Raw genomic sequence first — 27,868 nt, forward strand, 5'->3', positions numbered from 1 at the left:
TGGTATTTTTAGTTGAGTTTAGTGTTGGGGTAATTAAAAAACAAAATGAGATGCCGGAGACGGCGTTCTCTCGTGGGCTGCCGGGTCTGAGCGCGGAGAAGTTTAGTAAGGTCATACGCCGCCATGTTTTCAATTACAAAGCTCTGCGTTAACTGGGGGGGGTTTATTAAAGAGAGGGAACGTTGTTGCATAACTGGGCAACTTCTGTGGCCGAAACAGTTACTGCTGAAGAATAGCGTGGGTGTGTATGCGCCGCGTTTTAATTTCATGAGAAATAAACGATAAAAGCCACACAAAGGTGAATAAAAAGGGTTTATTTGATTGCGTTGTTTTAAATAGATTTCTTTTAGAGATTCATACATTATAAAAAAAAAAAATTCTACATGAAGCTTAATATGACTAATCCTTCCAACAAATTTTAATAAATGTCATTAATATAAATTATGTTTTCCTGATCAGCCATAAAAAGGAGCTACAATTGTCTCTGTTAAATTAACGGAGAAGACAGCAGGACGGTCTCCGCGTCCCGGGTGTCGCCTCTGCTCCTCTCTGAAGACGGCGGCCGGCGGAGACCGGAGCGCGGGGCCGCCGTCCTCGTCAGGCGGGTCTAACGTGGCCCGGCCGGAACCGTCGGCACCCTCCCCCGGGGCTGAGAAGACGCGGCGGTCAGGACGGCCGCTGCGCCGTGCCCAGCAGGTAGAGGCACTGCAGGTTCAGCACCAGCAGGACCAGCACCAGCCCGGTGAGAACCTTCTGCACCCACAGACACGAGTTCACTTTCTGCTCCAGCCGAGAGTTGCAGGCCATCACTCGCATGAGCTGGCGGAGAGGGAGAAGAAAAAAAAAGGCTGGAGTTGAGGCACACGGATATCATCACGCATATCACCGATGCACCGTCGGCTGAAACATGTTAATTGTGCGAGCAAAGTGTTGCATTTGTGGTTGGTTAAAATGTTCTGGTTTTCTGACTGCATCTGTTCAGCTGTGGGTAGAGCAGGTGATGAAACCATTTATTTAACAGACTACTCCTTTTCTGGTATCTAAAGGCGCAATAACAAATGCCAAGTAGAAGAATGCTAACAATCCAGACTGTTACTCAAATGTAGTGTCGTCATTGCGGCATCGATGAAAAATGATTGCATTTTGGAGTTTTTGTTGCCCTCATTCAATCCCAGTTTGACTTCACTTGTTATGCCCTGTCTCTCTCATGTGAAGCTGCTGCAGAGTCACAGGAAGTTCAACATGTTCCTTAATAAAGACACGCAGGAGGGTGGGAGCGGGGAGCAGGTGCAGGCGCCTACGTTTTTCTTTTTATTTTGTCGTATTTATTCTTTGCTTCTCAATAAAAATAATCCATCTTCAAACATGTTCCGTAAATGAAATCCATTTAAATTCATGGCTGGGAGGCAACAAAACATGAAAAACCCCAAAGGGGGTGAATACTTTTGCAGGCAACTGCATCCTCTGTTGTAAGAGCGGTCGGTAAACTGTAAAGCTGATGGCACCTGTGGTTTTAGCGATGCACGACTCAGCAATGACGGCGAAGCAGAGACAAAAAAAAAAAACAACAACAACCCCGACACAAGAACTCACTGCTGTGCTCAACTCCTGCTGCCCATTGCTCGACGTCTCCTGCAGGCTGTCCCTGCGAGGGCTGGCTGCTGGTTTCACGCTGTCCAGGATGTGACAACGCAATCTGCAAGGAAGTCAGAGTCCAATGAGCAGATGTGCAAAACCAGAACCACCCGACGAAGAGCGGGACTTAGATGTTGACAAGAGGACATGATATCTGCGTCAGACAGCAGTCGCTTTCTGCTGGGAGTTTAAGGGTCAGAAATAAGGCCAATAAATGCAAATGTGGGTTAGAATGACCTGCAGCAATTCATTTGTCCTGAACTAGTCAACTCTACTGTGCAAATACACATCTTAATAATTAAAACCTTATCAAATGGCTTGTTTATTATAGGAGTTCCCTTTGAAACGGACAGGAAGACGGACAAGTTGGCTCCCTTCCCAAGATTGGCCCTAAACTGTCTGTATTTTAAAGACTGTATAATGTTTTTAATTTATTTTACATAATTAAGCATCATCCAAGAAGACTGCACTGCATTTCTATTATAGCCTCCAAAGAGAGAACTGTTCATTTTGTGATAAACATAGATAAACAATTAATACATTTCTTTTTGTTTTTTTTGTATGTCATGTTAAGCTGAGTGGTTCGTTTTTATTTCTAGCAATCTCCAAAATCCACAGTGAATCCTCCTTCGCTTCATCCGCAGGAATAATAAAACCTGAACTGAGACGCACCGGTGTTCCGTGATCTTGGTCTTTGGGACTTCTTTCCAGAACTGAGCGAGTTCCTGCGAGCCGACGTTCTCCATTTCTGCCGCCATGATCAGAAATCGGTCCTGCGGGGAAGCCTGGGAACCTGCGCAGAAACCCAATCAGTAGAGAGCGTTTAAGAAAACTATTTCACAAGCAGCCCTGAAGCATATCGATAATCCAAAGTAGAGAGAGGGAAAAAAAAAAAAAAAGTAACAATGCTGTCATAGCCAGCATGATTCAGACCCCTGGGAACAATACACTGCAAAAAGGGAACTAAAAGTAGGTAAAATCCTCTTGAAATTAGTGTATTTTTATTTGATTTGAGCTGGTAAATCTGACTATTTGCCAATGGAATAAGATTTTTGTACTTAAAATAAAAACAATTCATCTCTATCATCTTATTTCAAGTGCAGTTTAGCTACTTATCTTATTTTAGGGTTAGAAATTCTCATTCCATTGGCAAATAATCTTATTTAGCTGCTCAAATCAAGGAAAAAGATACAAATTTTCAGTAGATTTTACTTACTTTTAGTTCCCTTTTTGCAGTGTAGGCGGCCGTCAGAGCTCTAATAATTGGCTGGGAGCCTGATGGTCCTCTTTTGTACGTGAACAACCAGTTTTGATTGTTACGGTTAAACGTGTCGATCCACTATGCAAAGATGCCGCTTATAAGGCTGAGTTTACTCAGAACTCTTCAGACGTCGGACGAAGTCTCTTAGTGGAAGAGTCGAAACGTCTCAACAAAGCAGGACCCGGTCCGGAGGACATTCTTTTTCAATGATTTTGTGATTTTGTGGTGGGAGAGGGTCTGGCGTCTCAGTATTTCTGCTGGTAATTTTACTTTTAATAATCCAAAGATATGATTGTATTGTTCTGTTATATTAAGAGTAGCAGGCGGTGTGAATAAGCGGCACTCAACCCGTTTGACTCTTCGCTAAAAAGAGGCCCGCCCATGTGTAAAGGAACTCTTTAACAAGCTTTTGCAAAGATAAGAGAGAGAAAAAAAAACTCAAGATCACAGCATAAAAACTCAAGGCAACAGCAGCTCTAACGTGGGCTTTGCTGATTCTCCTCTAGACGCGCTCAGCACATCAAAACCTCCAGCTGACGTGTCGGCGCTTGAAGGTCGTCGCCGCGGTTCGACTCCCCGTCAGCCGACTGACGGTTTTGTTTCGGGGCGGAGGCGATTCTTTTTATCTCACCTGAAATGTGCATGTCAGGCAAAGAAAAAGTGGCCGCCTGCACTTTTGGAAGGCAACAGAAGTGCAGCGTTTGATTATTTCGAGCGTCAAGTGCCGTACCTCCATGTAGGGACACCACTATGTCCACCGAGGCCCCCGGCTCACAGCTGCTGCTGCTGGGCTTCACCCGGTACTTCTCGGGCGCCGTGGTGCGAACCTGCGCAGGCGGGGGCCAGAGGCGCGGGTTAATTGGATTAGACGCTTTTAATTCATTGGTCAAGCCTGCAAAGAGGTGCGGCGCGCCAAATGATTGCACATTTACCTTAAAGGCCACCTGGTTTTTGGCGACGTTGCTCAAAACGATTAGGCATTTCTTCTCGTTCTCTCCGGAACCGAAGCTCAGCTCCTCAGCAGGACTTGAGGGAGAAAACAGATGAAGGGGGGGGGGGGGGGGACGTTAAACAAGGAACGACAGCACACAAAAACGACAATAGAAAACAAAAGTGAAAACCAGAAGCTCAGTTCTTAGAAAATGTGGTATGACGGCGTCGGTTTTTTCTTTGTTACTCCGCAGGCTTTGTTGTTTTGTCTTGTAAGCATCTTATTACGTTCTGTTCCGCTGCTCTCCTCGTGCCTCGGTGTCTGCGAGGTCTAATTATCTGGGGATATGAAGCTTTTCCTGCTAAACACCACCCTTTCCCAAAGGGGTCCGATGCTGTAGAAATGTCCTGCGACTCGAAGAATGAAAGGCACGCTTTCGCAAATGGGATTTGTTGGTTTATATATTTATATTTTTGCTGCAAACTGTTTTTTTGCTTTGCTGTGAAGGAAGAAAACTCATTCTGAGTGTTCATGCGTCAACATTCAAATAATGATGAGGCCAAAAAAAAATAAAAAAATAAAAAATCCCCTGAATCTTAAACTCAGTTGGATTAAAGAGGGATTTATAGCTTCCCTCCATACTTATTAGTATTTCAGTACATTTACTCAGTGTGGGGTGGGGAAATATTGATTGTTTTTTAACAAACCACTGATTCCACACTTATTGGCTCCCTGTCAGCTAATTAGGACAGCACTCCTTTTATTCCATTTAAAAAAACTGGAGCCTACATAGGGGGGATCTTTGAGCATTACCCTTTAAACTCAAAGTGCAACACGGGGGCCATATGTGGCTCTTGGAAAGATGTTGTGTGGCCCCCAGCCAGGATGGACCAATGTTGGTGGTTTAGCCCGTCAGCAGAAGCAGCTTATGCTGGTCGACTTTTTTTGTAATTTCTTTAGGGCGAAGTTTTCACTGACAAATGTAATTATTTCTTCATTTTGAAATTCCGAGTTAGGATTAAAACCATCGAGTGACTATTACTAGAAAAAAAAAAAGAAAGACCAGGGAACAACCCATTTAATACACACAGTGTAATACCAGCAAAACAGACATTATTTAACCCCCGCCACACACATACAATAGAAAATGAAAAAATAAAAAAAACTTTCTTTTAATAAGAAAAACATGCCAGACCCTTATACTGTGGCTCTAAATTGACTTACAGGTTCCTTTTCTACAAAAAAATAGGACTTTCTGTTGTTGAAATATAGCATTTTAGTTTATTGTTGAAAAGGTAACCAATCAAGTCACAATAACATGTCATTTTTGCATTTTTATTTGGAAAAAGAAGACGTGGTCCATGAGTGCTTTCAGCTTAGCGATTGTGGCCCAGGAGGCAAAACGTTTGGACACCACTGATCCAAAGAAATCCTGGGAACCTCCCTTAAGCTTCTTTTTGTCTAACTTAACACTGATTTGGGATCAGTATCTTGTTGAAAGATCTAATGCTGATCCATTTTCAGCTTTCTGGTGGAGTTCACCAGATTTTCTTTCTTTAATCTAAAATGTCCTGCTACCTAAAGCAATTCATAAAAAAAATACAGAAGAGAAACCCGTCCCACAGCATGACAGATCCTCCACCATACCTGCCTCAAAATAAGGCGTCTTTACACAGATTTATCCTTTTTGTCTTGTCATAAAGACACACGGTGGTGATTTAGCAAAAATAAACAAAAAATAAAATGTTCTTTAATGGAGCACTTTTTTCACTGAATACATTTACCGTTTAAGCAATGGGTGATTTTCTTTTTTACTGTCCGATAACACTTCTCTCATAAAAGATGAACTTATTTTAAGGCTTTCAGTTTCATTATAAGATGAAGATTAGAAAAAAACAACAACCACCATAACGGGAGTTAAAAAATGCCAACTAACATTAAACTATGGCATAAAATGAATTGTATAAGTCATAAGACTTGCAAGAGAAAAATAAATCAAATCCAAACTTCCTGTTTTAATTTCTGATTTTGTCCCCAAAGGGGAGGTGATTTAGAGATGGATATTTCTGTGTACCGGAGCAGAAAATCACAATTTAGTGTGAGCCGAACTGCAGGCAGCAGGATAGAGCGATGCATTTCATAGCCAAGAAAGAGAAAAAAAAACAGCTACAAATTTAGGCATAACGTTCTTTTTGCCTTCCTTGTGATGAGGAGCACCTAATTTGTCCTCCAACCAAGTTTGCAACAGTCCAATTAGGCTGTGCAGGGCATGTGATTAGACCGTCTTGGCTTCAGTGCACAGTGAACACTGGGGACATGAGCTTTGCAAACAGGAAAACCAGTATAAATATTATTACTTTATTTAAACGCAGCCTAGTTATTTTTCATGGCCTAAAACTGCCAAGAATAAAAGGCTTTTTTCCTTCTTCCTAATGTCCTTGTGTATTCTTTTCTCCCCTTCAAACAGCTGTAGAGACAGGCTCAGAGCGAGCCCAGGAACCTTTGGCAAACACAAGATCAAAGACCACTACTCTCCTCTGAAGCCCCCCCCCCCCCAGCCTCGAATTAAAAGCCAACACAGTGCGGGAGTATAACTGCATTTAAAGCCCAATTTAAATCGGTTTATCACTATAATTCACAGCTTAGAGCAGTCAGAAATCCTCACTTCAAAGCCGTCACACGGTGAAAACAGAACTCCGCTCACGTTACCCTTGAAAATGACATTACAGTGTGAGGTGACAAAAGAAAAAAAAAAGTTGAATGCAACGCTTGAATGAACAAGCGTCACCTTTATTTGGTAAAGGTGACATTAAAACTCTGCTGCAAAAGTATTCACACATGCTTTTCACCTTTCTTTTAATAACTCAGAGAAATGTAAAAGGAAAAACCTTGTTTCACCACCTGACTGTTTTAAACTTCACCAAAACTGTCCGCTGTGTTGCTTGGTCTCGATGATGTGGTTTGTTAATTAAATCTTCTCTAAACACTTCCCCAATTTACCAGCGCCACAGACTGGTGTCCTGATCACGTGGTTTTGGTAGTGATTGTTAGATCACCCGTTTGCTCACCTGATGAGTTCCAGTGAGTGGGTGATAGGGGGACGTCTACTTTTTGCTGACAGCTTTAAGCTTCGGATGTTTTTTTTTTTGTTTTTGCCTTTAAATGCGGCTCGAACCTGTGGATCAGTTTTTATGTTGCATTGGAATGGGTGTTTTGAAGATCAATACCAATAAAATAATCTTAACTGCAGCCTGTTTTCACAGGTCTGCCTAAAAAGTGGATCAGACAGCTGCAGCTGATCCAGAACGCTGCTGCCCGCGTCCTCACTAAGACTAAGAAAGTAGAGAACATCACCCCAGTTCTAAAGGCCTTACACTGGCTGCCTGTATCTCAGAGAATAGATTTTAAAATACTTCTGTTAGTCTATAAATCCCTGAATGGCTTAGCACCTAAATACATCACAGACTGGTTATCAGTGTATCAACCCTCCAGACCACTCAGGTCTTCTGGTTCCAGCCTACTCTGCATACCTAGAACCAGAACTAAACAAGGAGAAGCAGCATTTAGTTCTTATGCTCCACTGATCTGGAACAAACTTCCAGAAAACTGTAAAAGTGCTGAAAGCCTGAGTTCTTTTAAATCAAGATTAAAAACACATTTGTTTAGGATTGCCTTTGACTGTTCTAGTTAAACTGTTTTACTGTTTTTAATGTTCTTTTTTGTTTCTACATTCTATCCCTACTTGCTTTTATTATGTTTTATTTTCCTATATTTTAATCATGTACAGCACTTTGCATTGTCTCTGTACTGAATTGTGCTATATAAATAAATTTGCCTTGCCTTGCCTTGGACTGACGTTTTGAACGGCGAGCGCGTCAACAATAATTGCCCTACTCAGCCGCTCGGCGACTCAGTTTGTGTGACTGTTGCCAATAGACATAACATTTGGAAAATATACTTGTAAAATTATGAATAAAGTAGTATTTTTTGTAAGAACTCTTCCAAAAAAAGTGCAACCGTCCTCCTGCGTTAAAACGAGGAATGCTGAGCATCTTTGGAAAGTTATACCGGTTTTTTTTTTTTCCCCCACAAAAAAGAAAACTGAAAACTTTCCACCTGACAATCCCAAGAAAGCAGATTAAAGTTTGCGGTCGAACTGTTGCGAAATGTGGCAAAGGTCAAAGGGTAAGGCTAAGTTTTGCATGTTGTGAGGGAAAGGAAGACGGCGCCCCTGTTTAGTGGTAATTAATTGCTTGCCAGCGTCTCTCAGTGGAATTCAGCTTCAGTGTTTGATTTACAACACCGACTCACTTTGAAATCGATGAAAGATTGAGGGGGAAGCATCCTTGATCGCTGCTCACGTCTCACCAGATCAATCAGGGCAAAAAGGCAGAAAAACATCAATAACGACCTGAAGCGGAAAGTCCATGCGAGGAAAACTAAAACTTTCTGCCGCTCTGAAAGGAGTAAGCAACCAAAGTTTTATTCCTCTGTAACGTTTTAAACCACAGCTACAGCAACTTACAGGCTACAGCCATTTGACGTCGTGCACATATATGAAAACGGCACGAATTATACCAAGTATGTAATAAATATCAGTTTTAGACTACACAATCTTTGCCTACAGATCATTCCCTGCTGACATGTTCTGAACAGAGAGTGGATTAGAAGATAAACTACCAGGATAACTATTAGCGCAGGGAATTAAAACTAAAACAAACCGTATAGTGACTAATAAGCTGGCACTTCTGGTCCTACACACACGAATGAGGTCTAAGTCCAGCAGAGAGGAGCACGTTACGACACAAGCTGATAAGACCCAGAGAGGCGCTCTCGGGCCCCGCTGTTAACATTGTGAGGTGAAAACAAACTGATATTGACGTTCTGTGTGGTTGATGCTGCAGTGAACCTGCAAAGAGAAATTCTGCCGGGCCAAGAGCGCAAATGCACAGAAACAGATTAAACCTCACTAAGGGACTATTTTGTGATTGTGGCTTATTTAAAACGTAAGCTCCACAACTATAATTACATTTATTTTTGCTGGGAGGGGGGATAACTTGTGTTTGAACTGAATTTAACTCTTTTCCATTGTTGTTTTATTCAATCAAAAGCTAAGCAGCCACTATAAACAGAAGACATAAAAATCTGTGGCTTTAAAAAGCTAAAAAAATATATATCTTTAGGGGTAAAACAAAACACAAAACCCTCCGAAATAAAACCCCTGGCTCACACAAATGAATCTAACACGTTAGACTGTAGGTTCGCCGTCGTTTGAACTCACAGGTGAGCACAGCACGGTGTGGCGTTGCATGGATGATACGTCCCCGTCTACTTTTTTAAAAACGGGGACAAAGTTCAGGCCCATTTAACCGCTGACTCACACGGTGACTCAACTGGGCCAAAGCTATGCAGAGAAGCGGGAGCTTTGTTTATACACACAGAAGACTTCCCCATTTGTCCCTTTTTCCCTGTCCACTCCTTTCATACATCCCGCTACGATCCCTGATGCATCCATCAGCCATTTTCATATTTCATGTTTATTTGAATATGAGTAGCAGTAAATTTCCATGACACTGGCTTGATGTTGTCGCCACTCACACGCAGACGGGGGAAGAGGCCTTTGTGAGACTTCCTGCTTTAGTAGGCGTGACGAGAACGGTTTAACGCGATGACAGTAATGCAGATGTGGCTACTGGTAAATTGAAACTAGCTTTGCTGCTGCAGCTGAGGACAGCTTTTCCGTTTTCACGATATGTTAATCACTTTGCAACATGGATATAAAAAAAAAAGTTTAGACACACCACTGTTTAAAAGGACAGGCCTTACAGACACATAAAAGAATTCACAATGAAGGATTTTAAAGCTTTAGCATTGTTAATGTCACCTCCACAGGGTAAAACTTAACTGAAAAAAGTGGCAAATCCATTAGAGGGAATAAAATAAGTGTTCACGCCCTCTGCTAATACTTTGTTTAGTTATCTGTTCATTCAGCTTCAGCAATCGGTCTCCGCTACACTGGCAGCGATTACAGTGGATGTGATTAAACTGACTGTCATTGATAAGCAAGGAAACTATGGGATATTTTGAACATTACCAACAACTGTACATCCCTCCCAAATTAATAATTTAAAAGAAGACAGAAACTGGTCAGTGTGGCTCCCAAGAGGCCGAGAGCAACTCCCAAAGAGCTGCAAGAAGTTGTGGTTGAGCTCTACGTGGGACGCTTTTGAGCATTCTCCATATATGTCTGGACAAAAGTGTGGGATTGTATGACAGGAGCCTTTTCTTCAGACATCCAAAAGGAACTTGCTGACTGGTTAAACTGGTGCCCAATTATTGAAGTACTGTTGCAACGGTGGGATTAATGGGGCCAGTCAGCAAGTTCCATCCCCCTGTATGCTGATTGGTCAGTTTATGTACCGTATGTGTGAATGAGTGTTTGGTTTAGTTGATTTTTTTCTGCATTGTACATCTTATTTAGAGATAACTGATGTGGTGATTTGTAATGACCCTGAAAAAGGACACAAGCTGAAACGCATTGGTCTGTCAATAAAGTGTTGCTGAGCTTTTCGTTTTCCAGGAGCCTTTTCTTCCAAAGAAAACATCTTGTATGATCTATAATCCCCTTAAATCACCTGGTGGTATGGTGTTTTTTAAATTCACAATTCCAAAAAAAGTACATTTGGCACATGAAATAAACATCATGCCCACGCTGAAGCATGGTAGCCGTAGAATAATGATGTGAAGTTGGAACTAGAGTTTTTATCAAAGTCGATGAAATTATTTTAAAAAAACTGATTTGGAAACTAAATTAAGAGTTTACTGGACATGTTTAGATGAAGATGGATTAAATTTTTTGTTTTCGACCCATAGACCCCCATAAAAAGCTCCGACTCAACAAAATCAAAGCTAGACCAGAGAATTATTGAAGCGGTTAAAATAGTCTGGCTAAATTTGCTTTAAAACACTTTTTGGCATCACCTAAAAAAGTGCATGACGTGTGTCACATTAGAACTGTAGAGAGATTGCATATTATTTACCATAGATGTTTTTTTCCCCCTACCATTTTAACTGGATATTTTATACAATCATTGTATGCAAAAAAAAGTGCATAAAATGCTACATGCCTTGCTGGAAAACTTTTTTTTTTATTCCCATGTGGGCCCATAGCATGTTGATTCAGAGTGACAGACAGCTCCGCTCTCTGATCCATCAGTTTCTTGTCAGTCTGCATGACTTCACACTTACTCCTAAAGGACTGTTTGTTACAAGGGCAGAAAGGGAACGACAAGAGCTAAAAAAAAAAAGCTTTTTTTTCAGATAAACCAATCTTAAAGTAAACATCTTAAACAACGGTTTTGCAGCACTTCGAGGGTGATAAACACATCAATAGACCAACAATGAATACTACTCACCAAGAGTAAGGCTTAATATATCTTTAAAGATACCAACTGTAAGCTGAAGACAAAGCCCCACTGCAGTTTGTCCCATTTAGTTCTGGCTTTTATCCAGAAGGAAACATTTCTAAAATGTCAGGGATTCCCTGCATTGTGTTAGCTTAGCGCATAGCGGCGTTCAGCTTTTTCTTGTCTGCCTTTCTGGGGAAGTTCCTCCAGACAACGTGTTTGTGTTTATCTTTTCTATAAAGACGATCGCGTGTTTTCTTCTGGCTGTTCTCCACATGTTAGCAGCTGGTCTGTGTGCTGCTGCCACAGGAAGTGCAGGACAGGTGTCAGTGGGTCATTGGGGGGAAACCCTGCGTTAAGGGAACCCAAATGTCAGCCAATGAGCCATTAATCAGAGCGTCACGCCGCTTTAAAATTGAGCGCAACGCCCTGATATAACTCTGACAACTGGCAGCGTGACGAACACTGAAAATATTCACTCATCATGGATCCAAATTCTTTCGCTTTACAACCACAAACGTCAAGATATTTTATCTGATAAACGGAAAGTAGGGCATTGGTGGAAGAAAAAAAAAATCCATGGTTTTAACATTTTGTTTTTACAAACAAAAACTAAGGATAAGTGTGGCATTTGCACTCAAAACCTTTTTAGAATAACCTTCCAATTCTTTTGAGGTTTTTCTCTGTCAGCTTTGCACACCTAAAACAAGAATTTTTGGCCTCAGTCAGACTGAATGGAGGGCATCTGTGCACAGCGGTTTACAAATCTAGACACAGGAACTAGGCCCTTCCAACACATCATGGATATACCTTGATCTACATTACAAAGTGCACCACCTGGCTGGAGGTTTTGGGTCGAAACCCCACCCTAATGTCAAGTCTACTGCAGCTGCCAATAGTTTTTTTCTCCCCAAGAATTACTCTACGTTTAGTTCCATTCGTCCCCCTTAAAACTCTGACCAGCCTTCATGAGGAAAGTCATTGGCACAGCATGACGCCGCCACCGTCATGTTTCAAGGTAGCGATGGTTCAGGGTGATGTGTTTGTTTTCCAACACGCATATGGAGTTGCATGTAGGTCAAAATGTTCAGTTTCGTCTCCATCTGACTGAAGCGTCTAACGAATGTTTTCCGTCCCCCCGTCCATGGCTTGTGGGAAATAGTAAACAGGACTTTTTTTTCAACAATGGCTTTCTGCAGTAGGTTTTATGTGGGGGTCTGAAAGTAAAAGGGGTTTAAATACAAACACCTCTTTTCAGGCTTATTTGTAGAACATTTTGAAAACAATAGTTTTCCTTATGCACCGTTTTTGTTGGTTTTAATGGCATAAAAGCATATAAAATCCAACAAAGTATATGGTTGTAAAGTGGGGGGAAAAAAAGGTGAGGTCTGCACATTAGCTCCTGCTATGCCATTTTTTACTTTATTTTTTACCATGTTTAAAACCTTCAAGTCTGACTAAAGTGATAATCAATAGTAAAACTAATTAGAGGTTAAGAGAATCAGATAAAAACGGCGCCTACCTAACATCTAGCAGAAGGCCTTTGAACGTGGTCTGTGGCTTCCTTACGCCTTTCGCTTTCGCGCTTGTGTCTCTTTCACCGTCGTCTGACCTCAAGCTGTCTTCTAGAAAGTTCACCTGAAACGGAAAAAAAAAAAGCCTTGTGGTTAGAAAACACGCAGAAGACGAGACGAGCTAGTCATCTACGCCTCGTCTCGCTCCCCTCCTGAACGAAACCTTCGACCTCCGTGTAGAGGTCGCCATCATATTACCGTCAACCTTAATTAACCAGCTGTTAATTAAAGTAGGGGCCAAATGTCAGCGCTATCAGAATTCATTCTTTATTTAAGGAGACTTATTTTCAAATTTTACACTCTCTCAAGCCGACTCCTGAACTTTGCTACTAGCAGCATCCAGAGGGGGAGAAAAAAAACCAACACGTACAAAAACAAGTGTATCCATGATAATACGGAACTGGTATAACCCCATGTCTCATGACTTTTAACATTAAGAAACCCCCTACCCTGAGTGAAAGTAGGCAAACAGAGACAGAAGTCATGCGATTTCTCACATGGGGGGAACCAGAAAAAAAAAAAAAAAAAAAGGCTGACAAACTTTGACCCAAATCCTTCCCAGACAGACCACAGACCGCACAAAGGCCGACTGGATCCGAGGGAGACTTGTTACATGACCGGCTAAGCCCTTTTAAAGATGAAGCGGGCCGGCTGAAGGAAGCGGATGCTTGGACCACGAAGGGCGAATGGTTGGATGAGACGGCGAGAACGTCAGGAGAGGGAAACGGGGGACGAAGGACGTGGGCTCGGTCAGGGGAACACGTGACAGAAACGCTGCTGACTCAGTAGGGAAGTGTATATTCCTCGTTTTTAAAGCTAAAATAAAATGTAGCTTTATGACATGTGTCTCTTTGTCATGCAGCTGCACCGGAAAAAAAAAAGACGTCAAAGAGATTTAATCAGCTTCCAGTATGACTATTTATTAGAGTTTAAAACAAAAACACAATTACCTTTGAGTAAAAGTGATTGGAAACGTGAACCAACTTCAAATTAAAGTTTAAATTACAATTTCAAAAGAGGATTGCACTTTGTTACAGATATTGGAGTGAACAGTACATTGCAGGGATGAGAACAATCAATGGCCCCATTTCTGCCACACAATACAATTTAAAAAAGAAATTCCATTATAGGTTAATAGGAAAGAATAAAATAGAGGGCAGCTTAATATAAGAAACAAATTAAGTGACTATAGATGATGGGAGAAATTAAAGACCATTATAAAAGGACCTTTAAGATGCCATTTCCACATTTAGTGAAAGAGATGAAATGCAAAGACAAATGACTTGAATCTGAAATACACATAAAAGATGCCACTTAAAGGCAACACAAATTAAAGGCACATTATACAAGATTTTCCACATGATTAAAAACTTTCAAGTTGCATACTTGGCTATAGCTGGTGTTAGATTATAAGGCACAGACGGCTTACATTAAAGAGCAGCTTCAAATAGCAGGTTTGATCGAAGATTAAGTGCTAAGGGTTAATAAGTTGGTCTACTGTAAAAATCACAGTAATTATCTCAGTAGTCATTAATCAGAGGTTGGAGGAGACAAATAATGTGAGATATTTATGGACATTAGGAAGTGCGCTGGCCTTTTCTAAAAGCCAATTAAACTGTGAAATGTCTCTCGCTTGCATTAGTGTTTCCATGGCGTGCAAAAAAATAACGAAGCTGCTGAGTATAAGGGGTCCGGCGGTCACAAACACTGAAATTTGTTGAGGTCGATCTGGAAATGTGAGGTCCGTGGATGGAGGGATGGATGGATGGATGAACGAAGGGATGGGCGTGTGTAGGAGTGGTGGCGGCAACGTCGGTCGGCTGTGGAGGGAGGCGTACTCAACCGCTCGAGTCACGAGTACAACCGGCCTTTCCAGCCCGCAGGGATCTTCCCGACACCGGGCCTCTGGCGTGGTCGTGATCCTAAACTGTCTTACCACAGCCAACCCTCGTTTCCGAAAACATAAAAAAGGAGAAAAAAAAAAAAAAATAGGGGAAAAAAAAAGAGGAGAGACACAGGAAATTAGCTTTCAGAAGCCATTAAGCTATCAGCTCAGCGCTTCCTGGACCTCAGAGGACTTTGGGAATGGAGGGAGGGTGGTTAAGGTGGGGATGGATGGAGGAGAGTCGGAAAGAGACTTTGATTCATTCAGACAAGATGGATCAGAGGGAGACAGCTTAAATTAACTCAGGCAGGATCGAAGCTCCAACGGCCTGTCGTAACAACACAGAGCCACCCACATGTTTAGTCACATTTAAGACAAAACAGTAAATATTAAAATAAATGCTGGAGAATTCTGCTTAACAACAGGCTAAGGAAAACTTAAAACCATGCCGTTGTCCATCATCATTTTAATGTTTCCCTGTCACCCCTGCCTTGCATGCTGATATTTTATCATTCATAGTTTTCAAACAGTAAAAACCAAAATTTGGATTTAGGCTCGTTACCAATTTCAAGATGTTCCAGTTTTACGAAAAATAATTCCTCCGTACCGTCTCTGTGGACTAAAGTCCTTCTAAGGAGAGGCCTGTGAAAGTGCTGGGTAACTGTAAAACAGCACTGCCCCTCCACCCAGTTGTTGCTACACACTGCTGGCCAGCTGGCTGAAACAGGCTTTTACTTTCCAGCAGCAAAAAAGAAATAGAGCAACTTCCCTCTTGTTGGTGTAAAGCTGTTTTAAAGCTATAGTTGCAAGTAATGAGCAGCATATTTGCTCTGCATGAGCAGATAAACCGACTAATTAACCAGCTAACGTTAGCTTGATTTAATTATTTTGCACTTTAAAGAGCAGAAGAGCAAAAAGGTACATCTTTCTCAAAAAGAAGTGCTTGATAAATATGTATTGTCCGAAAGCAGTTTGGTGGAGTCTATGTGTCAAGATTAGGACTAAAAAAAACTATACAGATGACATTGTTATAACTGTAATAGCAACAGTAAAAATAAGTGAAATATTTGATCATGTTCAAGATTTTTGGATTAAACTTAGAGAAAATACAGAGAGATCCAGGCATTTTTTATTCCGGGTTAGACAGAGAAAATCTCATGCTTGCCCACTCCTCCATGCCTGGGTTTCCTAGGAATTACTAGATAAAACCACTGCTGTGAATGAGGATGTTTTCAACCAAGAGGAGAGTTCAGAGAGTCATTTCTAACATCTGGTTGGCAGGAATTAGGTGACAGAAGTTACTCGAACTTTTAACTTTTTGTTCTCTGTCTTTTATCTTCATAGTAGGTACACCTGGTCTGGCGTTCTATTAGCCGTGACACCATCCAGGGGAGACAGATCATCCACTATTACCATCTAACATAGAAAGGATTCCTGGATCAATGTGTGCTTCTCTGCTTTTTTTTGTCTCTCTTGTGTCTCTGCTCTGTCTTCTCTAACCCCAGTCAGTCGAGGCAGATGTGCACCACCAGGCTTGAGGTTTTGGGTTGAAACCCCATTCATACTGAGCCCGGTTCTGCTGGAGGTTTTCCTTCCTGTTAATGGGGAGTTTTCCTCTCCAGTATGAGGGATTGCTGCAAAGCCATCAACAATAGGGTAGTTCACGTGTGACGTCCCGCGTGACGTCAGCGCTACATCCGGGTCCCGCCGGTAGGCAGAAAACAGTACTGTTCTCGTCTACTACATGACAAAACGGGTGATTTAGAGCGTACTTTTAGTTCGTTTATTTATGGAATCTAAGCAATGCCTACGACTTGTTGTGCTCCCGGTTGCACAGAGAGGCATTCCAAATCGTTGGATGTACGTTTCTGTCGTTTTCCAAAGGAGGAAGGACGAAGAAAGAAATGGATATTTTCAATGAAAAGAGCGCAGGCAGACACTCCCAATGGACTGGGGGGGCATCGTACTACGACAGAATTTGCAGTCTACACTTCATCTCCGGTAAATACAACTTAATTCTGCTCTAGTCATTGTTCTACTTAAATAGCGGCGGAGGGTACACAGATCGCTACACGGGCCGGTGAAGCGGTAGCAGCAGCAGCCAAGCAGCAGCGGCGGAGCAGGCAGCGGCTGCTCTGCCAGTTTACGGGCTGAGGCAGCAGCCAGCGGCTGCTGCGTAAACTCTACACGGGCCGGCGCTGCCGGCTACACGGGCCGGGCCGGGGCGGCTAGCAGCAGCTAGCAGCAGGGGCTACAGCAGCTGCTGCTGCTATTACGCCCCGGTTCACGGGCGCTAGTACTTCTGTGTTTACGCTGCAATGTCGCCGACACCGCCACCCATTTTAACAAGACAAAAACACCTAAATAATCCGTAGTGAAAAATTTTTTTTTTTTTAACCTACCGGGCCTCTGCTGAGACGCGGCCTGTGTCCGACGCCGCTTTGTGCTGTTGCACAAACATGTGTGAACAACATCCATCCATCCATTTTCTGACCGATTAATCCCTCATGGCGTCGCGGGCGTTGCTGGAGCCTTTTTCCCGATTTAAAATAATTGTAGCCGTCCAGTGGTTTCATGGCTTTCGTGCTCTCTGTCTGTACTGGCCTGCCATGTTTATAAGGCAGCTGTATATGTCATGGTACGGAGCGCTTGGCCAGCATTTCACAGACTAGCTCCGTCCCTTCAGGCTTTTGCTGTGTGGATCTGGCAATCTGATACCATCAACCATCAACTTACTCTTAAAACGATCTTGTAGTACGTTATCTAAAGAAGAAAAATACGCGGAGAACTCGTCAGTTTCTCTGTTTGCGTCCGCCATTGTGTTCGCCTTTTGCCTACCAGTCCGGCGCGCATGCGCGAAAAACCCGCCTCAAAACAATAACAATGAACTACCCTATAGAGACGACTGTCCCCTGTGGCTCTACGCTCTTTCATGAGGAGTGAATGCTGCTTGTCAAGACCTGATGCAATCTGCTGGGTTTCCTTAGATAGGAAACTTTTTGACCAATGTGTATGATTTGATTGAAGTGCCTTGAGATGACGTGTGGTGAATTGGCGCTATGTAAATAAAACTGAATTGGGCGCGCTGGTGGCGCAGCGGGTAGCGCGAACCATGTACGGAGGCCTTAGTCCTCGACGTGGTCGACCCGGGTTCAACTCCGACCCGTGGTCCTTTGCCGCATGTCTCTCCCACTCTTCCATCCCCCCCCTTCCTGTCAGCCTGCTGTGTTAAAAAAAGTGAGCCACTAGAGCCGTGAAAAAAATAAAATAAATAAAACTGAATTGAATTCCACAGTCACAGTTAAAGCTGCTTAACTACCTTTCACCCTGAAAATGTTTATCAAAGACCATCTGAGTGCTAACAGGCCTATTTCTGGACTTCCCCCTGACATACATCCAGTGATATTTTCTTTGTCTGTAAGGGGGTTACCTCAGAGCGATTGTGTAACTATATTTTGACAAGCTAGAGTGAAAAATATCTTCCTCTTCCCAACATGGCTGACTTAAATAGTCTGTTGCTTAGCCAATCCTGAAGAGGACTGCTTTGCTGTTACTGTGAAATAAATAGCTCAATGCACCCTTTAGCCAACTTGTACTATTTTGTTTGCTTAACTACTACTGAACAATTCCATGTTGTTTTCTGTCTCTTGGGAGTTAAGTATTTTGATAAACTACAGGTATAAATAGTTTTTAAAACATTAAAATACTATTTAATTTTCTGCATTATTTTCAGATGATTCCCACCCTATTTCCACAGGTTGTGAGTCTGATCCCTGTTTGGATCGGTCAGCTTATGAAACATTAGAGATCAACACTGGGCGATCTGCTGCTGGTAGAAACTGGGAGGACATTCATGCATACCATAAAATGCCAGATGTGAAACAATCAAAATGGTACTAAATGACCAAAACATAAAATAAATGTAAAAAACAAACAAAATAAATTGGTATGTTAAATGAAACAATGTGAAGTTTAAAAAAGAATGTAGGAATTGCTGTTTTCCAGCAGGAGCACAAAATAAGCTTAAACCTCAGCCTCTAGCTTCAACTCAGGCTGAAAAAGAACTTGCTTTTAAAGTCTAAATCTTTAGTGATCAGCGTGGCAGCGTCACAATAGGAGCCTTGTTTGTTCAGTAGAGCTTATGAGCTTGGTGCGGGCAGCTGTGGCTAACGTGGTTTGTTTCATGTAGAGTACAGGTGAACCTGCTGTTTCTCCTCTTCTCATAGGCGAGTCGACCTTAAGCCCGGTGCTCCCTTTTTAAAATGTATCTTCCATAAAACTGAAACCTCTATGAAATAGCAGCCAAAACAAAAATTACACAAGGAGGAGAATTTTTTTTACAAGTTTCATTATTTTCAATCAGTGTTTCCTACATGCAAGGACCCAACCCATTTCTAGCCTTCAAATTCCAGACCTTTCTAGGATCAAATTCCCAGGGTTCTCTGGGAATCTTTACCAGTACTTTAAGTACAAAGAAGTTCATTATGAAGTTTTCTACAGCACCCAGGCCTTAAATATGGAAGCCTATATAACTCAAGTGTAGAGGAAGGAAGGAGATGACTGGATGGAAAAAAAGTAGAAAAAGATGACTAGAGGAATGGATGGATGGACAGACGGAGAGAGACACAGCGATGGAGACATATACAAATGGATGAATTGACTAATAGATAGATATATGATAGATGGACATGGACAGACTGACAGCTCGACAGAGGTACAGTGACAGACTGATTGATGGATGGATGATACATCGATAGAGACACGCAGACTGATGTACGGATACAAACGTTGCACATTAACAAGAAAATATAAAAAATCAGAAAATAAAACTTTCCCCGTAGTCCATTAAACTCACTCACATCCAGACCTGGAAACCGCCTAAATCAGACTCCCTTTCTTTCACAGGCCGCACAGAAACCCTGGAAATGTGTCCATCCTAACAGTGTCTGTCTTATTACTTTACGGCGTGTATTTATGAAGCATTTTGACCAAAAGCTAGAGAGAAAGCTTAAAAATATCAAGATAGGAGATCTGGGTAATCCTGATGGGGGAGCTGGGAGGAGCTGTGACATACATGACATGAGCTGCAGGCCGTCTACATCCAGGGTGCAGCACTGAGAAACCGTAGTGAGAAGGAGACGACAGCAGCTTCAAAAAACTTCCAGAGGGCAAACCGTCTCGGTGATAGTGCTGCGTGCTGCAGGGAGGAGGAATCTAGTGACAGCATGGAGGAGCTTAAGTAACAGATCCTCTGTGGACACCGTGAGGAACCGAGGAGCAGCGGCGTGCCTGTAAGGGCTTAACTGGATTTAAGGCAAGGCAAAAAAAAAAAAAATCCCTAAGGAACAAACTCAACACACACCATGAAAACCAGTTTTCTGACGATCCCATAACTGGCCTGATTACACTCTGGGAGAGGCTGGGAGTTTTATACGCAGAAAGTCTGACCTGGTCACCTCTGCCTGGAAGGAGCTCCTCTCAACAGAAAGCCCGGTGCTGCTAACTGTGTTAGAGTCAAAAACCACAGCAATTTCTCTATTACATGGAATAATTAAACTCTCACTCAATACTAGGTGAAAGAGCCTTCCTATTTGCAATGAGGTCAAAGAGCGACTTCTAGTAAACACATGTCGCAAGTCTTATACAATCAAGTGACTCAATTTTGAACAGAATTGAAGAAACTTCTCATTATAAGAAAAGAAGCTACTTAAATTGCTTCAGGAAACAATTTACCTTTTTGGGTTTTGCCACAATCTCAGAGTTATAGCTAGACTCGAGGGTATCCCTGCTCTCCATTTCACCCTCTTTGCTCTCCGCGTCGTCCTCGCTGACGATCGGCCCGTTCTCGCAGAGCGGCGTCTGGAAGTCATCGTCTGGAAGAGGGGGGTAGTTATACTTGAAGGGATCCTGGGAAGAAAGGGGAAAATCGGCTTATTCTCTAGTTTGCAAAGCGCACCCGAAGGCTACAATTCTACTATTTGATCTTCATTATTAAAATGACAGAAATGGACAAACGTGCTGACATAGATTGTGCATGGGGAGGAAAGTTAAATGATAAAAGTTGTGTTTATGATGTACGGAGTTTGATAAATTAACAGAAACTTGATGACCCTTTGGTATGGATCAAAGCACATTAATGTGCTAGGATGGCCTAGTCAAAGTCATAACCCAAATCTGATTAAGAATCTGTAAGAAGGCTTAAAAACCTTCTATGCAAAGAAGAATTGGCAGAAATAATTCAGTCTCTAGATGTGCAGCGGTAATCACAGCGAAAGCTTCTGTAAGTTATTGACTCACTGTGGATATTTGTGCACAAACTTTGGTAGTTTTACTTTTAATAGTAAACGTTTGAAGACCCATGTATAATTTTTCACCCGTTTCCCACTAAAATACAGTGTTTGCTCCTGTAATGTTTAAAAAAAAGGCAGAGTTCCAGGAGTGAAAATACTTTTTTTTTTTAAAAAGCTGACTACATGTAATTTATGATGATGTAGTTTCTCTTAAATATGAGAAATATGTATAAAGGCTGGTTCACACGGCAGGATTTTAAAATAGTCGGCTTATTATTTTTAAAGCCTGAGAGACACCACACGTAACGATAAAAAATCCTACATAACACAGGTTTGCTCGTACAGCGTGTGGTGTCCGGTCAGACGGCGAGCTCAACACACGGACAGATTTCACTCAAGATCATTCAGATATCAGACCGGAAATTTTGTTAATCCTATGAAAATCAAATGTGAGTTCAGAGTAAATAATCATGGACGACCAGGAAGAACACTCTCTTGGGGAGTCCCTCACCTCGCTTTCTGATTGGCTGTCGCCACAGTCAACAGGCTGCGCGCTCATTTGTCTTGGGAGGAAACCACACAAGCTAGGATATCAGGGCAAGACGATCCGACATGTTGAATATCCCCGATTTGAGGTTGGAGAGGACCCGATCTCTCTTAGCAAACCACACACAGCAGGAAAATCTCTAAAAAGATTATTTTAAGAGACATGCTGATAATCGGCGCCTCTCGGAAGGGGAAGATCGGGGCGAAAGTCGGGCTAAAAATCCTGCCCTGTGAACCAGCCTTTAGACAAGTTTAACATTTAATTTCTACATAAAGGAGTTCTAAGAACATACCGTTCCACCCAGATGAGGCGGCAGGTACTCTGGATCTATAAATGTCTGGACTTCAGCTTTGGATGCAAACTTCAGCTTGGCGATGGCTTCTGGACCCAACCAAGACTTGACGATCCTCCACGCGGCTGTAACCAGACCAGATTTAAGCTCAGGATGGCTAACGGAGTCAGAGAGGAGCCGCCACCATCGATCCGAGTCGAGCCGACTCATTCTCACCGTTCATGATCCAAGGCATGTCCACTATGATCATTTTGGCTGAAATGGTAAAACAAAGTTCCTCAGTGAGAATATGCTTTGTGTTTGCACTTTAGACTTAAAAATCAGCAGCAAGATCCCTCGTAAGGAGTGACCGTAACATAGCATCTTTGGAACATAGTTGCTGTATATCTCTTAGTGTAATGTTACTTACATAAAAACTTTGGATAGTAAACTTTGAAGCAATTAACGACATATTTTACAAAGTCCATGTCCTAAAACAGATGAAAAAAAAAAAAGATAAATTAAAAAATTCATAAAGAAAACAACATCAAAACACTTCAAGTATAAAACATGCTTAAGAAAAATATTTTGACCAAGGGACGTTTGTTCTCTTTTGATCGCCTCTAGACCTGAAATGACCCGCTGAGGATTACGTGAAATCAACCGCGAGCTCGTCTGGACAACTTCCAACTCAACCCCTTTCTAACGCCGATGCAAACGTCTTGGGTTTCTGCGGGTTGGTCAACTGTATCAGGAATGTTTTAATGAAGATTTCATCTAAAAGTTCAGCTGAACTATTTCAAACAAATGGGTGAATCATAAGCGGGTGGCACTGCTTCTGCTGCTCGTGTTCGCGGAGTTTATTGGAGAGGCTGTCCCGAACGCCAAGCGATACGATCTTCAGGCCTTGGCAGGGCTCCATAAACGGCTAGAGGCTTCATTCTTCTGCAGTGGACTCACTCCTAAGCTCTAATGAGATCACACCGACTGTAGCCCAGCTCACAGCCGACCTCAAAAGAACCCCACACGACGCCTTTCCACCTTTACAAAAGATCATTTTGTATTTGGGCTCCTCTATATATATTCTTTACACTTTCTGCCTCAATCGTGTCGCTTGATTGCAGATGTAGCAGTCCTTTTCTCCGAGAGCTGCGGAAAGATCTGCGACAGAGCGAGTGGAAGGATTAGACGGCCGACTCGGCTCGACCCGTCGGGATTTAAAGGCTACTTTAATCTTCAAAGTGTTAAAAACAGCTCGACTCCCTGCAAACATCCCGCCTGGAACACCTGGAGGTGTGAAGATGTAACCCGAGCGGTTCCCTTTTCCCACAACAGAACTGAAATGTTCCCTGAGGAGTCGACACATAATGAAAAAAAGTACCCTTAGACGGACTCACGATATTGCTGATGCCGGAATCCGTCATGTCGAACACGACGGTGAGGGGCATCCCGGGCTCTTTCTTTGCGTACCGCTCCAGCCAGAAGGCGATGTACTTCTTCTTGTCCACGACTGATTTGGCGTCCTTGACGTGCAGCTTCACCTTAAACCAGACTGCAAAAGAACAGCCGTCTCAAAATAACTCACAACTGCTCACCTATTTCCTTTCGTCCAACTACAACGACGAGCTAAAAGTGTTCTAGGCATGGGTCGCGTAGCAGTGAGAACGCACACCGGGGTTTTAAAAAGCTATGGATTCAAAAAACGCTAACATTTTTTCCAGGGTTCCCACACCTGGGTGAACATCAAATTCAAGGACCTTTCAAGGACTTTCTAGGACCAATTTCCTCAAATTCAAGGACCACACGTGGCGGCATTTACCTACTGTGACCGCTGAATAGGTTATCATATTTTAATACAATGCAAATTCAATAAAAGACTAAACGGCATAGAAGTTGTTGGGTCAGAAGCAATGCAGGAAAGTGGACTTAATTTATAGCCTACATTGATATTGATCATATTCATAGCCTACATTTATATCCACAGTACATGGCTATGCCATACTACATTACATATAAGATGTACATTAGCCTACCGCTTCATGGAAATTTATGGAAAAAAGTGCAGCATTGAGATGTTCAGAATTATATCAATTTGTTTCACTTACTTTCATCTTTGATTAAGCTAGTTTTTGACTTTGAAAAGTCGCTAAATTTAGCGACAAAGTTCTGATTTGGCAACACTGCGTGAATGTAACCTATTGGACGCACGTAAGCCTAAACCGTAGCCTACCAACTAACGAAGAAGAGCGAACGTACTTTTGCAAATTAAAAGTCTGCGGAATCAACATAATTTAAAAAGATCGTGTGGTAGTAAAATAATGACACGAGTCGTCATCTGTGTGAACTTTCAACCCGACAAAAAAATTCAAGGACTTTCAAGGACAAGGTGTTGTTTTGGCTGTTTTCAAGAACTTTAAAGGGCCTTGAATTTATTTTTTCAGCTTCACAAACTTTCAAGGATTTCAAGGACCCGTGGGAACCCTGTTTTTCAGACAAATATCCAAATTAAAAAAAATCGCTCAACTCTAGATTAAAATGTCAGAACTATAAAAACGTTACAGCGGCAACAGGAACAATGGCCGCTTTTCCGTTTGAAATAAAATCAATTAGATGTTATACATTTCTTAATTTACAGTTTGCACAAACATCATGGTGCTTATTCATATCAGCCTGAAGTGTGTGCCGTTAAATGTCAGCGAGTGTGGGCGTGGAGCTGCAGTACGAAAGTGGCCGTACAGAGTTTGTTGCCTTCTTTGTCGTAGCCATGGAGGTAGACTGCGCCGCTCTCGAACATCCACCTGGGAACGGTGCTCTCGCTGACATCTACAGCCGACAAGAAACAAATAAACACACGGCGCTGCGGTTATCACACGCAGCCCAAGGCAACATGACAAGCAGACGGCGGAGGATGCCTGGACGGCGTTAACTTGCTTCGTGGTTCCCACAAGTCAATATTTCAAGGCATGCGATGATTCAATCACATTAGTTGTTTTCTTCCCCCCTCAGCTGTGCTACATGTAAAGCGGATTTAAATGACATATTGCTGTTGACGATCCCAGATTCTCCCTAAAAAAAAAAAAAAAAAAGCTAGAGAAATAAACCAGCAACATTCGCATCTGCTTTTTAAAAAGGTCAAAGTTAGGACCCAACGGCATGCGGTCCGAGTCCTCCGTCCCCCCCTCCCGACGGGCCGAGTCGCTAATGACTCAAACAAACCGCCGCATTTCCTAAAAACAACTCCGTGAAAAATTTAATTTTGCTGGATTAAAAAGGCCCGCAAACAACAAGTCTTTCAAAGTTCTCAGGAGGAACAGAGCGCATTGTTCTCCGCGGTAACTTATGCGCGGAGATATGGCTGTTTAACACACAAAGACGCTCTGTTTCTCCGAGATAAGCACAAGGGCGACCACAGATTTGTGTTGGGTGCTTGCAACACATGTGCCAACGTCAACATTTCTACTGCGAGCAAAGCTGGATATTGAACTTCACTACTTTGGGGAACTAGCAATGAATGCCGTCTATCACAACCTGCCTTTCTTGTTTTTTTTTTGTTTTTTTTCACCCCCTTTTCTTTGCATATAAAATGGAAGTACACGCTGTTCCTTTTATCCTTTATTGTATGTCCTCTAAACTTTACATATATTTATACTAAACGCCTGTACGCAGTGAGCGCTTGAAACCGAAGTCACGTTCCTTATTTGGCTATTAAAGCCGATTCGGATACATCTGCCTATTTCTTTAAGCATTATTAGCGTGAGATTAATGTAAGGTCCTCAAAAATGGGTTATATAAGTGAAAACGTTACCAAATATTTACCAAATGCTAAACCCAGTCCTACTAAAGAGTCAGAAGCAAATGTTGCTCTATTTTAAAAGTGAGTCGGGCGCTGCTTGGTTTTTGCTCCAATCCAAAAATCTGGGATTATGCAACTAGCTGTGATATCCCATCAATAACAGGCTTTTTATTATTTGCCTTCGTAGGCTGCAGTTTGAGAATTTCTGATTACACCAAAAAGAAAACAAGCTAAGGTTATAAATCAGATCTATTTATATTCCTACTACCAACATACTTGGGGTAAAATCTAAATCTTGTACCTTCTGCTTAAAAAAAACAAAAAAAAAAAACCTACAGATCTGATCTATGTGCAGATCTATGTGTGATTTTCTAGTCAGTCTTCTAGTCAGATGATTTGATGCCGATGTGCTAAAGAGATTCAGTATGTCCTTATTTGTGAAACTGATACTAGAGTATACCTTTACTAGACGCAAGTCTCTTTTATGCAAGCCTGGTGCAAACCCCGCTGAACCTTTTTTTTTTCTACTATGTCTTACCAGCTACAGAAAACGAAATGAAAAGAAGCAGCCAGGTGAGACCTCAAAGAAAAAACAAAACCGAAACTGACAGGAAAAGCGCCTGACTGGTGCAGCTCAAGTTGTTTTGGTTTGAGCAGGGGTCCGGATGTGTCATGTTTCATCAGAACGAGCCGGCCAAACGGCGGATCAGAGCAAAAACAACTGGGTTTGAGACAACTAAGTTAAATTATATGTGGCATATAAGCATTTTTTAGGGGTCAAAATTGGCCATATCAAAAACATTTTTTTTTAAAGCAAGACGATTTTTGAGACCGTTCTATAATAGGGATGCTCCTGAGATTTTTGCAGGATTCAATGTAAGTTTAGAGGCATCAATTACCTGTAATTTTCCGCTTTTTAAAACCTGACAATCAGACCTCAGTGTTATAACTTGGATATATGACCCTAGTGTCATCTGATAGGCTTTTTGACGCTCTTCCAAACCAAAGACACCTAAAAACATGTCCCAGCATCTTACCATTTATACCAAACTCCTTCCTCCAGAGGAGGCTTTCGTCTATCATCTTCAAGGCGTCATCAACCACATACAGCCTCCATGTAAGGTAGGCTTCCACCAGAGCATCGTCCTGCTCCAGCCTCCCCACATCCCTGGAGTCGTACTTCTCTGTGGAATCTGCAAACACGACACAAACACCAGATCACGTGACGCTCGGGCAGATCAAGCAGGCCGGCAGGTTTCACTTTCAAACACAGCCTGACTTTGGCCTGTTTTAAAACTATAACTGTCCATATGAGTCGATAACAAAGCAGAGCAAAGCATTCACAGGGGTGGTGACATGTTAGATGTGATATTAAAATGCTCATCGGAGCAGTTCACGTCCTTGGTCAAGCTTAACTGGCCTCAAAGCGCCAACTGTCAAATGTATGCAAACGACAGTCAACGAGATCGAGTAAAAAAAAAAAAAATCACGTAGAGGCAAATTAACGTCGACAGGGCGAAAGTTATCCACGCGTTACCTTGGAGTAACTCATTCTTGAATCTCTGCCTGGTCTCCTCGATCTTCTTCTCGAGGTCCTGTTGAAAGAGGAGTCGTTTCGGGTTAGGTTCGCGTTCCCCCTCTCTTAGCAGAACAAACGGTTCTAACGGTCATCAGCTACCTGCTGCGGTTCCTGCTCGGCCATGTTCGGCTGTCCCCCGCCGCCCCTGCTCTGTGGCGGTAGTTCCGCGTCGCTGTTTGTTTTGGTATTTCTTTGTTTTGTTTTTTTTTGTTCAGGCAGCTAAGTTAGTTAGCAAACTAGCTGTTCTGAAGAATCACTGCTTAAAGTGTGAAACTGGGGACGAGGACGGTGCCATGTTGGCTCCGCTCCGCGCGTGGCCACACCTCCCAGGGCCGGTTTTTAATTCATCTGCGCGGAAACGACAGCTAGAATGGAGAATTGTCTTCGCCCTCACATAACTAATGTTGCCACCGAAGGAAAAAAACATAGCCACATATTTTATTTTATGGTCGCAAATCGCGTTTCTTTTGTTTCACCCACAATGCACTTGGATAGACAGGAAGAGTTTAGCTGAACTGAGCGGCGCTGAAGTCAGCTTGTGGTTGATAACTGGAAACTGAAGGCTGTTAAAATGTTTTTTTTTTTTTTTTTGTGGTATCTCGGCTGACTATGATCAGTTCTAACCTGAAGAACTAGAACAAAATAAATAACCAAAGACAAATATTTTTTTTAAACAAAATCCACTGTGAAACAGAA

General features: G+C 42.3%; 1 protein-coding gene across 1 annotated transcript; it reads right to left on the reverse strand.

Annotated features, from left to right (window-relative positions):
• Positions 1-298: 298 nt before the first annotated feature.
• On the reverse strand, positions 299-27,664 carry mospd2 (motile sperm domain containing 2). Its single transcript, XM_021321851.2, has 15 exons — positions 27,272-27,664; positions 27,131-27,188; positions 26,631-26,786; positions 24,537-24,623; positions 23,198-23,352; positions 22,231-22,291; positions 22,038-22,076; positions 21,822-21,946; positions 20,426-20,599; positions 12,756-12,871; positions 3,829-3,922; positions 3,627-3,723; positions 2,308-2,428; positions 1,594-1,696; positions 299-819 (listed from the first exon to the last, which is right to left on the reverse strand). Exons 1-15 carry the CDS (start codon positions 27,293-27,295, stop codon positions 667-669), a joined length of 1,563 nt encoding a protein of 520 aa, XP_021177526.2. The 5' UTR covers positions 27,296-27,664; the 3' UTR covers positions 299-666.
• Positions 27,665-27,868: the final 204 nt, after the last annotated feature.

The sequence above is a fragment of the Fundulus heteroclitus genome, chromosome 7 (assembly GCF_011125445.2).
Source record: "Fundulus heteroclitus isolate FHET01 chromosome 7, MU-UCD_Fhet_4.1, whole genome shotgun sequence".
In the NCBI taxonomy this organism is placed as follows: Eukaryota; Metazoa; Chordata; class Actinopteri; order Cyprinodontiformes; family Fundulidae; genus Fundulus; species Fundulus heteroclitus.

Bases quoted from the DNA above. Each gene is read 5' to 3' on its own strand.
- mospd2 (XM_021321851.2), bottom strand. From the start codon at position 27,295: ATGGCCGAGCAGGAACCGCAGCAG. The intron at 22,292-23,197 runs GTGAGTCCGTCT...CATCTGTTTTAG, and splicing joins ATTCCGGCATCAGCAATATC to GACATGGACTTTGTAAAATA. The intron at 20,600-21,821 runs GTATGTTCTTAG...CTTTCTTCCCAG, and splicing joins CGCCTCATCTGGGTGGAACG to GATCCCTTCAAGTATAACTA.